The 17,266-nt window shown below is 36.9% G+C and overlaps 1 protein-coding gene across 2 annotated transcripts; it reads left to right on the top strand.

Annotated features, from left to right (window-relative positions):
* The first annotated feature begins 119 nt into the window (after positions 1-119).
* LOC135695929 (A-type potassium channel modulatory protein KCNIP1) lies at positions 120-16,193 on the top strand. Of its 2 annotated transcripts, XM_065215156.2 has the most exons (10): positions 120-2,631; positions 5,730-5,912; positions 6,093-6,158; positions 6,808-6,932; positions 7,569-7,638; positions 10,170-10,240; positions 12,506-12,613; positions 13,547-13,675; positions 14,489-14,551; positions 14,743-16,191. In XM_065215156.2, the coding sequence occupies exons 1-10, from the start codon at positions 2,601-2,603 to the stop codon at positions 14,998-15,000; spliced, it is 1,104 nt and encodes a 367-aa protein (XP_065071228.2). In that variant the 5' UTR covers positions 120-2,600; the 3' UTR covers positions 15,001-16,191. The 2 variants fall into 2 exon arrangements, with proteins under 2 accessions (XP_065071228.2, XP_065071229.1); XM_065215157.2 differs by lacking the exon at positions 6,093-6,158 and having other exon boundaries at positions 14,743-16,193.
* Positions 16,194-17,266: the final 1,073 nt, after the last annotated feature.

The raw sequence follows: 17,266 nt of genomic DNA, 5'->3' as shown, positions 1-17,266 counted from the left end.
CGTTTAAGGTATATATTAATTATCCACGAGCCTTAGTGGTACCTGAAATGAGAATAAGAAAGTAGTTTGTAAAGAGCTCTTTTTCGAATGAATAAAAGGCTCCAGGTTTAAATAAATTCTCATTTTAAGCTGTTTCCTAGGAATAATTAGAACTTTAGAAAATTTGCTTTTCTTTGCATTTGCACGTTTTAAGCTATTTGGCAGGCTCTGCTCCATTTGCACGTTTTAAGCTACTAGGCAGGCTGTGCTCCATTTTGAATACCTCTGTGTGATGCACAGCTTTGTTAGTCTGAAGTGCTGGTATCGTTATTAAAAGCAGTCTGTCCTCTATTGTGCTCAATTTTATTTTCACGGGAGTGAAATTCATGCACCGTTGAGCTTAATCGATAATTAAACGATCTAAACCAATCAGAGACAACTTTAGTTCCAGATCTTTGGAATCAAATGTCTGTGTTCCCGTTGTAGTGAAGCTGTGACTAGAAAAATATGGCTCCCTGTTTGGTTTCTCCGACAAATATGTCAACAGGGAAAAGAAATACTTCCATTATCATCATTCAATTCCAGTAATTGAATCTTCTTGCCATTTCCGATAGCCTTTTGCTCGCAGTTTACAATGTCGTCCACTACCGCAGCTAGGCCAGCCAAAGCGAGCATCGTAATACTTTAAGGTAGGATAAACTATTGTTCATATTAGCCAATCATTGAGGGGACAGATTGCCTTTAACTGAAGGACAAAATCCAGTTTTATGGAAATTAACTTTGACCTATCATAATGACTTTGGTTTTTTAAGATAGTGCTGCTATCCACTAATACTTCACTGTAATTAACTGTACATCATTATCAACTTTGCACCAATTAAAGTAAAGATTACCTTATTATAACCATCACGTAACCGTCGAAAGGAAATCCTTTATTCTTACTGCAGCGTGGTGATATGCAAGACAGCATTGCATCATTTTAAGATTCTTGAAGCTAAGTAGGACCTAGATGAACTACAGTATTTACACAGGCTGTATTGCTATCGTGCTGTGACGTCATAAGTGCTTTGAGTTGGATATTCTGTAGATATCGGAGCACCAGAATTTCGAAGAACATTTAAAGATTTTAGTTAAGGTATCTACAAGACCTCTAACCATGTTAAATTCATGCATGCAACAGACCCAGTGCATTTTTCAGGTTTATACCGCATGGATGGTTGTATTGTCTCAAAAGAAAAAGTCAATCACTTTTTTCATTTTCCTTATAGTTTTTTTCGTATTTTAGGTAGTTTGTTAGCCATTATGAAACCAATAGAGTTTTCCGCAACGCCAAAAGAACACCCAAGCATGTGACCACCGCCTCTATATTCTTAAGCCCTGCAACATCCAATCTTCTTAATGATATCAGTAATTAGTTGTCAATTTTGATCGTTCTTATTTTGATTCGAATAAGATTACTTTATTCTTATTAACCTTAGGTAATTTATTAAAATTGTACATTAAAGGTGTCTTATGTATTGTTTTAAAATATTTGGTGTTTTTTCTTATATCAACCTTGATTTTTGAATTTTAGCGCTTCACAAGTTTACCGTCAAACCGTAAACAATAATTCTTTGCATTGAGATATTTAGAGGCAGTCGACAGATATAAAAGTGGCCTAAGCCATCTGCCAATCAAAATTAGCCAATCAATGAGCGTGTGAGTGGAATCACACTCACTGATTGGTCAATTTTTGACTGAAAGATGACTTAAGCCCCTCTAGTATTTGTCGATTGCCTTTTGAGATCTTTAGACCCTTTAGGCATATAATCTGATGCGGCTAAATGTAGACCTTTAAACTTTTCCGATTATTCAGATTCGTCCAATTATACAGATTTGTCCGAGTATTCAAACTTTCAAGGAATTTTTTTAGGAAACTACTGTTAGTTAATAAATTGCCTGGACAAATACAATTGTGAAAGGAAAAAGCTTTGTCTTGCAACTAAGAAAAACTTTTGAATTATTGGAATCAGACTTTTGAATTATTGGACTAATTGCCAAATACCATTTTAGCGCCGTACTTAATTTTAAGAAGCTCCTTGTTTATGCATAGTCATATATTCCACTTCAAACATTCCCATTGGCTAATTAGCTGGTCACGTGACATCATAAGTATTTCACTTTTATACAATGCTAAGAAACTGTCGACTAAACACCTGTATGAATGTGTATTCAATAAGCAATCATTCTCTGAATCAATTTATGTAATTTACAATATAAATCCTACTGCCTCACCCATGAATATTACCTTGTTGCTTTTAAACTATCATTTTACCTAAAAAGTTCTTATACAGATTCAAATAGGGCTGTCAGTGTTTGGTAAAAATGCACTGGTAACACAAACTTGGCGCTTTTTGTGGCTGAAGAAATGTCTGCCTCAATGTCTCATTAATATTTATCATATCATCAGACATTGTTATTCATGAGATTGTAATCCCTAAACCTCATTTTCATTTGCTCAAATACAAATTCAAACTTCTTTAAATTTTGGTCAGTACAGTCCAATCATAAACTCTCGGTTTTTCCGTGTACCAGTGGCTCAAATCGTTTTGTTGGTTTTTGCAGGTAATTTCTTACGCCAAATGGGACAAAGCAGCAGTAAAGAAGCAACTGGTGAGTTAGTTTTTCATAATGGTTTTTGCTAATACTAATTTCCGCATTATTTATTTAAAATTAACCACTATCCTATATAAAGCTGTCTTGTGGAAGTCATTTGTCGACCTAATTTTGCTGAGAGTCATATGCAGCCAATTCATCAACTGTACTTCTTTTTTATTAGAAACTGACTATAAGAAAAGAGAACTTGGGCGGTCGGAAAAGTTTAAGAAACTTAAGTACTCGAAGCAAATAAATTATAAACACTATTGAATTTTGAAAAAAAACTCGGAAATTTCGGGAACTGGTTGGCATAAACATTAAGACACAGATGGAAAATATACTTCCCCCACCCTCCCCCCCCCCCTAAGTACAGCATTAGAACAGAAGCAAATCTCCTGACAGAAACGTCATGAACATTTGGAAACAATAGAAACATCGACAATTGTCTTTATTTGAAGCAATGAAGAAGCAGCAATGAGTAATGGAATTTCATAAAGCGTTTTGAAACTCGAGCACTCAACGTCGACCTTCCTTTCTAAAAGAATGAATTTAGTATCATAAACACGTTTTTCTTTCCACATTTAATCTAGATTAGTTTTCGTAATTGAGATCTTCTTGATAACTTAGTTTGTAATGGGTTCTTGACAATATATTCACATAGGTTCCTTGTTCAGATAACCACATCATCTTGGCTACGCTTGGTATCATGTCTTCAAATAAACGGATTTTGTTCTTTGCTAAGCACCGAATTGGAAACGGTTTCTTTGGATAATCTACCCTATTTACAAGAGTTTCAAGAAATAAGCGAGTGTTGATGATCTTTACATGCATTTTTCTTCCAGCGAGCAATAGAGTTAAAGGCTAGATAAAATGGAATGCTTCCCAGTGAGGGGAATCTGAAATAAAATTCCTACTAGAAGCTTCTAGGGGGGGGGGCAGTTTCATGGCACCCAAAAGTTCCCCAAAATCTAAGCCTATTGTTACGATTCTTTGTGATTTTGCTCATTGTTCCCCTAACACTAAGAAACTTTTTTAACACTAAGTGGAAATAGTGGACATCAACCTAAAATTAATCACATTAATGGGGTAGCTGGCTCCCTTGTCTATGACTGCAAGTACTGTGGAGCTATTGTAGCCCCTAGCAGGGAACTTTCAACTTTTGCCATCTGTCTTCACTTTCATTGGTTGCAACAACAACAAAAGATTTATGCTGTCTACACTAGGCCAAAGTCGGCATCAAAGATAAAGATCATCCTGGGATGCAGTTAGTCGGCAATCTTTATTTTAGCTTCAATTTTAGCATTCCGTCGTCGTAATTTAAAAACAGTTTTGTAAAATCCTAATTTGATATTGTGGTTTTAATGCTGTGAGGTTTTTAATGAGAGGCTTTATAAACATGGCAACAGAATGAGCAGATGTGTGCTTCCTTCATTGAACTCAGAAATTTGCCAATGTTACGAGATTATCGTTTCTAAGCAGACTGAGGAAAGAGACTTAAATGATTAGAAAGATTTTGAAGTAATTTCCTTTAATATTAGAGATGTTTTCAATCAGATGTTTGTTCTGCATGTTGAAAATGGTGTTTAACAGTTCATTACGGGAAAGGATTCGTTTTGTTTGTTTTACGTTTGCAAAAAACGTTTTAGCATTTCTAGGCGCCTTTGTTACTAGAAGAAAATTTTCGTCATTTACTAGAAAAAAATTAAAATATTCACCATACTTTCTGCGCGGTTGATATTTTGCACTCTTGTATTCGAGGCAGGTTTTTTATTTCTACGTGGAAAATTTGCAAATTTACCAGAAATATGAAGTTAAAACGTTATTAGCAGATTGGGTGCTATGAACAGTTTTCGGGGAGTCTAATTCAAGTTGATAGCAATTGCATTTTGTGTTGATGTTCAAGCAATAACTACACTAGCTTTTAAACAGTCATATGTAGCAAATACAGTCAGCTTTTCAAGTGCACGTTTTATAGGGATAATCAAAAGCACTGGAAGCTGTCCTCTTGGTTGTCAAGTACTCAACAGGAGGCGTGATTCTTTTAGAGGTGTGGCCGGTGAGGGGAAGCGTGGCTTTTTCGAAAGATTTTCAGCAGCCATGTTACCAAGGCATCACCTGTCTTGCTTCTGCGTTTTTCATTAATTCAATCTGCGAAAACATCAAAACAGTGAACAAAGCTTAACAGTACTTAACTCCTTTTGCTGGTTCTTTTTCACAACTGCATGCTTCAATTATGTCTAATTCAGTTGATCCGGTTGTTTTTTCTTTTAAAAGCCGCCATTTGGTTGATAGAATTATTTTTTGTCATGCCACGATGCCAGAGATAGCGAGTTCCTTCCACTTTTTGTTTCCACATTGCCATCGCTGTTTCCCTGTTTTGCTTCGTTCCTTTAGTTTGCTTGAGATCTTTTATTGTGAAATTTTATTTTAGTTATCTTTGTTTCACTCTGTCCGCTCGCTGTTCAATGTTAAGATTCAAAATTACCTGTCAGGCTTTTTGTTGAAATATTGCAGATTGGTTAAACTTTTTGATCTATAATGTGGCTTCTTTTATTAGGAGAGGATCATTTTTCTTAGACTCTAGGAACACCGAAGAAATTTTATTTCCAATCAAATCTACGACATTACTGGGGCACGACACTAAAGTGCACCCAAACATTTGCAGATAGTCATGAGGCTTTGGTCTCCCACTCTATCATTTCATTGGCATCGTGCATATTACGAAACTTGTTTGGAATTGTCTAGTTTCCATACTGCCCTACCTGATAGTCATAAATAAGCATGATTAATAGTGATAAATTAGCATGATTAATTATTTCAAGTAAAGGGTTAGGGTAAGGGTTAGGTTTAGGTTTAAGGTTATGGTTATGGTTAGGGTTAGGTTTAGGGTAAACTAATTATGTCATCAGGTCAAGCAGTATGGAAACTAGACAGCTCCAACTTGTTTTTGGGTTTTTCTCAACAGTTGAGTCCAGAAATAAGGGTTGTAGGCTGACTTGAGAAAGCAAGATTTATTGTTTGGGTGTGACCCTGCACCTTCGTGTTGTAAAGTCTAATAAAATGAAAACGATTCCATCTTTTTAATAGCTCTCGTTATTTTAATATCTTTGTAGGTTCGACGCAGATAGGAGGCCAGACTTACGGGCAAAGCCTCGTTTCATCAAGCAGAACAAGCACGAGCAGCTTTGACTCATGGGATAGCTATCCTGCTTTGATACCGTCCCGCTCCACAGCACGGGAACTCAGGATCAAAGAAGGAGACAACATTGCTTGCAGAATCTTCAAAGTCCTCGGCTGTAAGTGAGAGTTAAGGGAGTTTTGTCATTGTCCCTTATTCCAACCGAAGAAGGGTCTCCAGCAAAAGTCTAGCTATATGGAGTTTCCATTTTTCATCTTCCAATGGAGCCTCGTTATTCCAATTTTTTCAAAAGCGAATATTAGCCAGTGTCTCCTAGCTTTCCTTATTTCCGTTATAGATCTGAAGAGAAAAGTTACAAAAAAAGATTGTTCTACTCTCGAGAAATCAGAGACAATGTTTCCTGGTAAATGCACCATGAATTTTGTAATTTCGCCATATGTTGTATATAGCCATTTTCCACTGTTAGTGTTATTTATAGCGACAGAAATCTTGAAATGCAGGCTTTATTTGTTTGATTTCTTCAGGGTTTCAGTAAAGTTCACAAAAGCATTGAGCATGTACGCCAGTTGACAAGGCAGTAAGAAAATAATCGATTCTTTATTCAAGGTTGGCTCCGAATTTTTTCTTGCTGAATAATAAATTATGATAAACCTCAATTCGATAAAACATGTTTATATAAGAAAAGAGGAGACAAAATAAGGAGAAGTCGATTGGTTGAAAGGGAGTGTCATAAGACTAGGCCTATCAAAATAATATTCTGAAAGATCAATAACAAAACCGCTCCATTCTCTTATATTTCAATTTTATACCGTTTCCTGGAAAATCCTCAAAAACCATTCTTGAAATGTTTTATAATAGAATGTCACAGACGCCTGACAGTTAAACAAGCAGAAGTTAATCTATTGCGTAAATAAATTATGCAATATACATTAAGTGATTCGCTAAGTAATCGTTAGCTATAAATCACAAAAACAAATCAAATGACTTATCTTGGCTTATTTAGCAAATCTTATTGCTTTAATATGTTGGTAATTACTCAAAATTATTTTAAGTTGAAACAACTAGCTCCTCAATGAAGTGTCCGGATTGTCCGCCAGTCAAAAGTCTAGATGAGCTTGTGAAGTGCACAAAGTTTTCTCGTATTGAGTTGCAACATATGTACGAAGGGTTCAAAAATGTAAGTTGTTTTGAACTTCCTAGAAAAACTGTCATTGACTGCCTCCTTGTATTTATTTGCCCCTGTAATTACGCATTCTATTTTCTTTCTTTCATTCTCCTAGAATGACTTCAAACAGTATTGGCTAACAGATGTGCTCAGCAGTATGTATGCAAGGGGCACAAACTCTCACCTTATGTTTCCAGTTTCCAATAGCGAACGTTAGGGGGGCATTGGGGCCCCAGCAGACCCCCAACCAGCGTTCTCGTTAGTAAATTCGGGCTTTCGACAGTTAATAGACAAACGTTTAACGTGCCCATCCAAAATGTTATATTGTCAGAAAACCATGGTCCTGATCCCACCACCCCCCCCCCCCTCATCCCCCAAACGAAAGCCTGAATTTCTGCCACTGTTAGTTTTAGTTGTCCAGTCACTTTGCTCTCTCTGCCCCATTGTGCAAATATCTTATTTGTACAACAATGCTCCGTTGTGTGCAAGAGAATCTGCAATAAGATCATCAATATAAAGCAGGTTTATGTCATGCACTATAAGCTAAAATAGTTCTTTTTTCCAAACAATGCCTTCCCCTGTTATTCAATACTCCTGTTATCCAAATTTTTCAACAACTTTAACGAATCTTTTTTCTTTGTATGACAGGACTGTCCTGCTGGAATTGTCAATAGAGAAACATTTAAAGAGCAGTATGCAAATCTCTTTCCAGAGGGAGGTTCGCCTTTTGTGTTTCTTACAGTACGATTCAATTAACCCTTTGATAAGATATTTCTCAATATATAATTGGTTTTTGAATGTGCGTCTAGGATTATTATAAGAATACATCATGAACAAGTGAAGTTACAACGAAGTTAAGCTTCTTGGCAATTTTCCTTTGACTGTGTTTCTTTGCTTGTGTAGACTTTGATAATATGAGAAGTTTTATGATTTTAAACTTAATAAAAATCTTCTTCAAAATATACCTTGCTGAGCATACCTCTTAAGCACAGGGTTGCCAGATGCTTGAAATGGTTGGCGGCCAAATATTTTACGCGTGACGGCCAAATTCGGCCAGCCAAACAAAATATACAAAAAAGCTACATTTTGGCCAAGTCTTTAGAGTAATAGTGTAATCATAATTGGCTTTGTTTGTTACAAAAGCTCCAACTTGCTTTCAATTTCAATTTTCTGTTATCTTTTCCTTTATTTCTTGCTTTGTTATTTGCAACTTTGAGATTATTTTAACAACATGTTGAATATTTTCTATGCTAAATTTGTCATTTTCTTTGTATTTTTGTGGCTTTCAACATGCGGCCAAAATTCGGCCAACTTTTACTTTTTCGGCCAAATTAATTTTTGACGGCCAATAGCTTTTGAAAACGGGCAGAATAGAGGAATTTGGCCGTCCAAACGGCCAAATGGCAACCTTGGTTAAGCAGGGCCGTCGCTAGCGGGGGGGTTCAGGGGGTGCGGCACCCCCCTAGAAAGTTCTTGTCGGCAAATTTTCTAAAAGTAGAGTTTTGTCGGGTTTTGCTTTCCACGTTCCTAAAGCAATAGCTTTAGCGAACAGTTGGGTTAAGATGAGGATGTGAACTTAAAAGTATTGCCCAAAAGCCCTCAGCAATTCAAAACAGGAAAAGATAGCGCTATGGGTGTCACGGAGGGACAAATGTCCCCCCAAAACTTCAAATGACTCACTTTTGGCAGCCGGAGTCTAGAATCTAATGTCCAATGTCCAGGGCGACCTAATTTCTACCTAAAGTTTGGGGTTTAGGGAATGGTCAAAGTTTATTGAAAAACTCTGAACGTTGATCCTGGGGGTACTGGAAGGGACTGTAAGCAGGAAAAGGGGGCAAAGTGCCTCAGGGCCTTGAGGTCGAGGGGGCCTTAAGTCGTAATGAACTCCATTTTAAGAATGAAATCAATGAAACGCAGGTATACCTAAAAATAGTTAAAAGTTCTAAACAATTGCAAGAATTGACTCAGGAAATATTCTGAAATTCATTTTAAGACAATCTAAAGGGCGTGGTCGCAAAAATTTCCCAGGGCCAGGGACCTCGTCTTTCGGTTTTGTTTCAAGGCCTTCGAAACTTAAGTACCCACAGTCACTCGAAAATTGAAGCGATGATTGATTAACGAGAACATCCTCTTTGATAAACAAAATCAATTGCGTCAAAATGCCACACCCCCACATTGAAATATGTTAGGCCACGCCCTATTTGTCGGCAAATTGGTGACTGGCACCCCCCTAAGTGAAAGTGCTTAACGACGGCCCTGTGGTTAAGCAATTGAAAGATAATCAAGTGTTGAATTGTTGATTAAAAAGCCGAATGGAGTATAAGTTTTGGCTCGTTTCCAGATCCTTTGCTGTTGAAGAGAAACGGTTGAAGTGAAGAATTGAGAAAATTGAGGCTGAAAGCTTTAGCCAAACAATTCAATTTTTTGCTAGATCTTTCTCTCAACCTTTGATCTCAAAATCGAGCGAAGTCGAGCATGGATGGCCAAACAATTTGATTTCTCGCTCGATTTTTCACTCGACTTTTCACTCGATTTTTCACTTGACTTTTTGCTAACGCCAACAAAATGAAGGCAAAGTAACGCAAAGCGGCTGCCGTGCTTATCTTACATGCAAATGTCACTAACTACCGTCACTAACTATTTTATTTCGTTTAAGCAAATGACTTTTTCCAGGCATATTTTTTTTATTTTTATTAATTCCATTCTCAAAATGGAATTCATCACTTTAAGAGGTCCCCTTGACCTTGAGGCCTTAGGGTAGTATGCTTCCCTGTCCCCCTTTAGCCGCCCCGCTCTCGAATATATCCATAGCTCTTTTAAAAATAACTAAGCATAAGAGATGATAACTGCGCACGCGCTCACTCGACTCGCTCGACAAGGAGGCCAAACGACTCGATTTTCTCTTGTTGAGTAAAAAATCGATTGAAAAATCGAGTTGTTTGGCCGGGGTTTAATGAACCCGGCTGCCCTAGGTTAATTGCCAATAAAATCAGCATTTGTCGATTGAAACCGTGTCAAGCAAACATTCTTCCTCTCTTGCGTAAGGATCCTATCATGGCAGTTCGTTTTTCGAGTGTCAGTTTACTCTCTTAAAACTTCTCCTGCTGAATAACTTTGGTAAATATTTCGCGACTGACTTAGTTTTTTTCTTGCTCATCAAATAACATGTAACACAATCATTAAATTCCTTTAATAAATGTCATTGAATTTTTATTCGTTCTCCTTCGTAATCTTTATTTCTTCAATAAGATTCTTCATTGTATGCAAACGTCATATTCAACACATTCGACACTAATAAAGATGGCAAGATCAACTTTCAGGTAAACTTAAAATTTCTCTTTGTAAATTCTTATTTTATTTTTCATTCTATTACATAAACTATTTTCTTGAAAATCTTCATACATGTCGATTGTATTCGGGGTAATCTTACACTCATGAGCCTGTAACGCTGGAAAATGGCATTAGCCGGTTTAACTTCTGGGCCGAAATAAAGCCAGCGATGAACTAATTGCATTAAACCAATTAGAAAACAGCATTTACACGGGCCCAGATCCTGATAACTAGCTCTTTCAAGCAGTGTTTTTTTACGCGTACATGTTGTCTGAATTTAATCTAAAGCCTGGTTCCCACTTGGTCGTTTGGGTCGTTTGAGTCGTCAGAGTCGTTCCTGAAAGACACGAACGACCCAAAAAACACATTGGTTTCCACTTGGTCGTTTGAGTCTTTCGAGTCGTTTGTTGTTGATGCTGTCCATTGCTTGCACCATGCATCGCTCATTTAATTTTGGCGGCATGCGTGGAAGGAACGATGGTAGCATTTGATAAACAACAACTGATGTTGCCAAGTCAACTATTTCTACCTCTGGTGACTTTGCACAGACGACGATGTTAGATCACTAAATTTCAGTGCAATAGCTTGCCATGATTTGATATTTTTGTATTTACTTTCAAACTCTTTCCAGTAGTTGTTATAACGGCACTCGTATTTTTGAACTTCTTCCATAAAGCTTTCTGTGAAATATTCAGCTATCTTGTTCTTGTTCTAGTCAAACACGCGGTTACAAGAAAATCTCCTATTCTTGAAGAAAAAGTTACTAAAGCGTGGGTCGTTTCAGTCGTCTGAGTCGTTCGTCGGTTTCCACTTGCAAAAATCATTCATGCGTGGGTATTTTGGGTCGCAGAGATAGAATTTTTTCGATCTCTGCGACAACTGTCGTTTGAGTCTTTCGGGTCTTTTGGGTTGTTGGCAGGTATGTTTCCACTGAGTCTTTTCAGTCGTTTGGGCATTTTCCAACGACCCAAACGAACAATTGGGAACCAGGCCTAAATGGTGCCTTCAGTGCCATGGAGCCTACAAGATTATTTTGAAAGTCAGTGTTGATAGTTTAAGTTGTCCTGTCTTGCTCGATGATCAAACCTTAAAAGTCTAAGCAATTGCTTTCATTTCCCAACGAATTAATTTTAAGTGGTCACAAAGTAGCACATTGACGCAAATATTTACCTCGATTCAACTTCGGCCTGACCGAAACCTAATCTAGTTCAAAGCTAGGGCAGTTTTTGGGCCGAAATTGGATCCGTTAAACAGTTTAGAGCCATGATTTCAATCTCATGTGAACGCAAGCATTTTTTGGATCATAGAGCCAGTTTTTTGTGTATGTGTGGTTATTTCTACCCATAGGCTGCAGTCCCTCCAATCAGGCAAAATTTGTCAGATTTCAGGCCCATTCGGGCAATTTAATCGCAATGAAGCAACAATATTCAGGCAAGACCCCCTAAGCATTTAGCCTCCGCTATGCCCATGTTTTTACCCAGCATCCGATCGTAGTTTTTTAGGACACTCAGAAGCTATGCTTATGGGACAGTACCTGGTCCTGCCCCTCAATGTGTCCACACCTCATGATTCTTACGCCTAGTATTGCAGAGAGCTGGTAACGTTTCTCCTTTTAAATGAATGTTACGTCATGTCAGTGGATCTGTAGTCTGCAAACCTAACTACTGAGCCTTCTTCAGAGCTGCTAATGGCTCTTACACGCTTTTTTGTTATAAAGAGCCACTTTATAAGGAACCTACATGTAGAAGGCCGAAATATTTAAAATCCCCAAGGAACTTTTCGATTTGAAAAATTTTTATAACTGCAAGCATCAAGAACTAAAAAGCTGGTTCCATTCATTTGCAGCCAATACGCGCATAGATTGTTTGCTATTTGTGTGTCAAGTGCTTCATTGAGTAGTTTCCGCATATGCTGTCTCACCCCTTTCTCTATTAAGGGTAAAGGCTTATTTAGTCAAAACAAATTAAGGAACTATTAAGGAACTTTTGGTACTACAATTTGATGATTTGAGGTCTACGAATAAGGAACTTTTGGAACTAGGCCTTGAGGTAAGTTCCTTATAAAAAAGCGTGTACTGCAATCTGTGGCGAATTCGGTTGACTGCAAAGCCAGCTAACAACATTTTGTTGCTTTTGGTCGCGTCATATATGCGTCTGGATACTAATTTTTATTATAAAATGTCCACATCGCTTTGTCTGAATGAAATTTATACATGACCTGGTCATTATACTGAATTTTGGTGCTTTATTATAAAGGACTTTGTTATTGGCTTATCTGAGACCATTCATTGCAACTTACATGAAAAACTGAGGTGGACCTTTCGGTTGTATGATGTCGATGGTGATGGAATACTAACAAAAGAGGTAAAGCACCTTTTTAAAAGCGATTTATAAATGCTTCTAACAGTTAACAAGTCTCTTGTTTTGAGTACTGCCATCCAATTAAACTTAATTCTCTTATTTCTGGAGCTTATTTCAGTGAAAACTTTTTCCGTAATCAAATCATTTGATAAAATTTTTAATTAATCAGATTACAAAAAAGATGTGAATCAATTGACTTTGTCGTCAACGATTTTGAAATGCGGTGTATATCAATATTTTTGGACTTTTGATTAAACCGGTAGTTTTAAAACTCTGCAGTTTCGACAGAACTCTTATCTATGTATAAATTTTGAGGCACTGCGCACAATTGTTGGTGTACCAGCGTCACAGTCATCGTCCTCGTCATCGTTGTCCTCGTCATTGATGTCGTCATGACCTCCATCGTTGTGTAGACACCATTGTGTCTTCGTCATTGTTTTGTGGTCATTGAACAGTTGTCATCGTGTCTTCGTCATCTTATTGTCAGCAACGTTTTCTCATCAATGTGTCATCGTGATTGTGTCAGTGCCATTGATATTATGATTTTGTCATTGTGTCATCATCACTTGGTAGTTGTCATTTTGTCATTGCGATATTTTTGTCGTCATGATCATCGCCTTCGTGTTTTACGTAGTTATTATTGTTTCATTTTTGATTGTGTCGGATTTTTATTGTCGCACCGTCTTGGTTGCTTCATCTTGGTTGTATCATTGTTTGTGTCAATGTCTCCGTTCTCTTCGTCGTCGTTGTCGTGATCGTCGTGGTGATTTTTGTTGTTGTTGCGTCTTTGTTGTTGTTGTTGTTGTTATTGTCGTTGTTGTTGTTGTCCTTGGTCATAATCATCATCATCATTACCTTATTGCAAAACAGCCTAGCTTTCATCTATCATTATCCAGAGATATACTTGCTCCAACTAATATTGACGTTGTTCCACAGGAATTAGTTGCAGTATTAGATGCAGTATACAGAACAGTTAAATCCGAGTACGTTGCAGCTGACCAGATATCAACAAATTATTCTTGCGAGCATCTCAAGATACAGGAATATGCTGACGAGTTGTTCATGGTATTTGTGATTTACGCAATTTCTACAGATCATTAAATGGGCTGAAAAATAATTATGTGTTAAAGGCTAGGTTTATTTGCATCTTTTGAAATTTTTCAAACTGGGGGGACTGGGGGACGTGTTACCCCAGTTCTTGGCATGGTTGATTCTGTATTTCGTCTAAATTCAACGAGAAAGTGATAATGGTTGGGTATTATTTAGGCAACGTATTCTTTGTAATATAGTTCTAAAATTTTGAAACTGCTTCGCGTAACCAAAGGTCAGTCATGGGTGTTTTCTATTGGTAAAATTGGCTTTCGACTTTGTCAAAAGGGCTTTTTCTGATAGTGCAAAGGACATGGTCTACCTTTTAGTTTCACCCACCGTCCAAAGCCTAGTTCTGATGCCGCCACTGGCGTTAATGGTGGTTTTTTCTAATTTCAAGCAAAGTAGTTTTGAAAGAGAGGAAACAGTTGGCTACAAATCCTAAGGGTATTGTTTATAAGAAGCGAAGACCGGATAATCAGAAAAAATTGAGAGACTTCAGTTTAAGAAAAAATAAAGAAAAATGTTGATTACTCAGAAATCAACAGCTCAACGTTGACAAAAGCAGTGTAAAAACATTTTAAGTTATGAGAAGCGTTTTTCAAAGGATTTAAAGTTAAAAATATACATACATTTTCATGATGTTGTCAGCTAAAGAAACTGAGCTTTAAGATTGCATAATATATCCTGCTACCTGAACTTCTTCAAATTACTCGAACCCATATTTTCAAATTTCAAGTTCTACATTTTCCAATCAAAAGATCTAAGACATGACTTTTCCTTTTTAAGGGATTGGATAAAAACGGAAATGGAGTTGTTGCTGAAAGTGACTTCGTCGAAGCATGCTTAAACGTGGGTACAAAATAAATCTTAATTTTTGTTTTGAAGATCCTATTGATTTTTTTATTAATATTCATAATTACTTCCGTTATTGTTAATATATTTTTATTATGATATACATTGATATGAAACTCTTTCCTTGTCATATTTGTTCTGTGTATTCCTTCGTATGTTTTCTCTTACTTTAACGTTCTTTTCGGTAGGATAGAAATTTGTTATCACGTCTAGCGGTGGCGAATCAGTATATCAGCATGACAGGGGAAATGGATGAAACTGCCAATCAAGATATCTTACACGATTGCTCCTGCGCATCAAGCTACCAGAGCCAAACTGTCATGGGGATGGACATGTCTCCCACACTTCTGTGTCGAAACTTAGTTCGCAGCCGAAGTTTTACGAACTTGAAAGAAGAGCAACATCTTAGCTATATGAAGGAAGATTTAGAATTGTCCGAGTTCTAATGACGGAGTTTTATTTAATTTTTAAGGATATTTAATGGGCATTCATCCTTTGATTCTTAGAAGATATGTTTTTGGCAAAGAGCTTGTTCTTTCAACGATATGAATCTGCAAGCAGGAGCATCGCGACAGGGGGGTGTGGGGGGGTGTCACACCCCCCCAATAGTATCTCGATAGGAAATTTCAGATAAAATCCGCCCAGTGGAAAAAACGCTTTAGGTATTTCAGCGATCTTCATGATGTATTAACATCAATAAAGGATCAAGCAAAGATAGTTGCTCCTTTGGCTAAATATGATACTTCTTGATATGAAGGAAGATAAAAGAACTAATGACTTGAAGATTTGAAGATTTCTTGTTAGCACAAAAGTTAAAAATCCAGGCACTCTTTAGGTAAAATTGTGTCTTGTGTCCATTTTCCCTAAAAATGCATGCTAAGATGGAAAGAGGTATCTAAATTGACAACCAGCGCTGCTTGTTACCTAGCTTTAGAAGTAACTGACAACATGAAATTTTTCAAGACCACTGTAAAATTGTACCAGTTGTTTTTATCTGCTGTTCCATTTGTTTGCAAAATTTGAAAAAATTTTCGGTAGGATAAGGAGGATTGCTTCAATAAAATTTACTTGAAAGAGTGCATTTTCCAGGGAACTGGAAGCATCCAACAAGGCTTGCCTCGCAACGGCCCTGCCTGCAAGTTTTAGTCAAAATGAGAAAGCAATGTTTTTTCAGGAAATTGTTAAGTTGGATTAAAAAAGGTGTGGAAGGACCTTGCCTCCAAGAAGTCCATATATTAGAGTAAATACACAATGGATATGTATGTGCCTATTAAGGACCCTGTGGGTATATGGCGCAATTTTAGTGCTTTTACTATTTAATGTATGATAAAAGCCCTGTATTCAATATACTTGTAATGATGTGATATGATATATATTTAGATGCAAAGATTCCGGTTTGCTGGTCTTATCTAATGAACTTGATGCCCGATAGGAGAGCTGTACATGCCTTTTGTGTGTAGACCTTTGTTGGTGTTAGTGAAGAAGTCTGAGTTTCATGCTAAATGCGATCATTAGCAACTTAACTCAGACAATATGGTTGCATGATATCAAGCAGAACAACAAGATTTACGCTAAGCTTTGGAAATAGGTTTGCAGTAATATTTGGCACGCTTTCATAAAAAAAGGTAATCCGATAAAAGTCCGATATGAAGCCAATCCGGTATGAAATGAAGGTGTTATCGTGTAAGTGAGGGCCTAAGAGAGGAATAGTAAATGATGCTCTTTGTAAACCTCTTCCTCTCAATGCAAGAATGCAGTGTCTTTCCCAATTTGAAACTTTAAATGTTTGTCATTTCTTAAAACTTGCAAAACTTGGAGAAAGATAACTTTGAAGAAAAATGCAACTTTGAAGAAGGTCGTTCCCCAAGGAAGCGTACTAGGTCCTCTATTTTTCCTCTTTAATGCTGATGGTATGCCGCCATCTTCTAATGCTGTCAAAGTCCATCTATTCGTCGATGATTCAAGCATGTTCATTTCTTCTACTTCTACTTCTACGAATTTAATCAACTACTTCAATACTGAGGGACTGTTGATGTAAAGAAAAACAAAAACAAACAAACAAAAACACACAAAAAAGTTAACAACAAATAATAACAAATATATAAGTTAAGCAACAGAGCAGCAGTTGCGTGACTAAGATAGTATTTATCTAATGTTGATATTTTACCCTATGAATTTTAATCTATGAATATTTCATTCACACAAAAACTTGATTTTCCTCGAAGAAGAAAATGCCTAACAAATGTTTCGGAATGGCTCTCTGCTAACAGACTATCTTTAAACTTAGAAAAATTAAAATACCTCGAAATATCTAAAAAGAATGATAAAAATTATAAAGTTAGTATCAAAAATCAACAATTCTCCTATTGCAGAAAAACAACATTAAATACCTAAAATGCCTGCCATTCAGAGTCTTTGTACGCTAACCTCAGTTTTCAAGGACGAATTCAACCACCTTTTCCCCTTTTGAACAATGTTGGTTTTCTACAAAAAGATGTAAAAGATAAGAAAGCTCGATTTTTCTGCTACTGGTTTAATATTATTCTAAATTATCAACATTGTATTTGGGACGAAGGGGTGCGGAAATAGAAGTATTCGGACAAAGAATTGAAGAGCATGAAACCATAATGAAAATTGTTGGGAGTTCCAATTACTTTTGGCAGGTATTTTGAGAAATATTGATAGATAATATAATAAGCTGGAAACAGCGGA

The sequence above is a fragment of the Rhopilema esculentum genome, chromosome 14, assembly GCF_057945365.1.
Source record: "Rhopilema esculentum isolate cy_ngs chromosome 14, ASM5794536v1, whole genome shotgun sequence".
Taxonomy (NCBI): Eukaryota; Metazoa; Cnidaria; class Scyphozoa; order Rhizostomeae; family Rhizostomatidae; genus Rhopilema; species Rhopilema esculentum.
The sequence above is the reverse complement of the archived record's forward strand: the minus strand, read 5'-3'. Positions and strand labels throughout refer to the sequence as shown.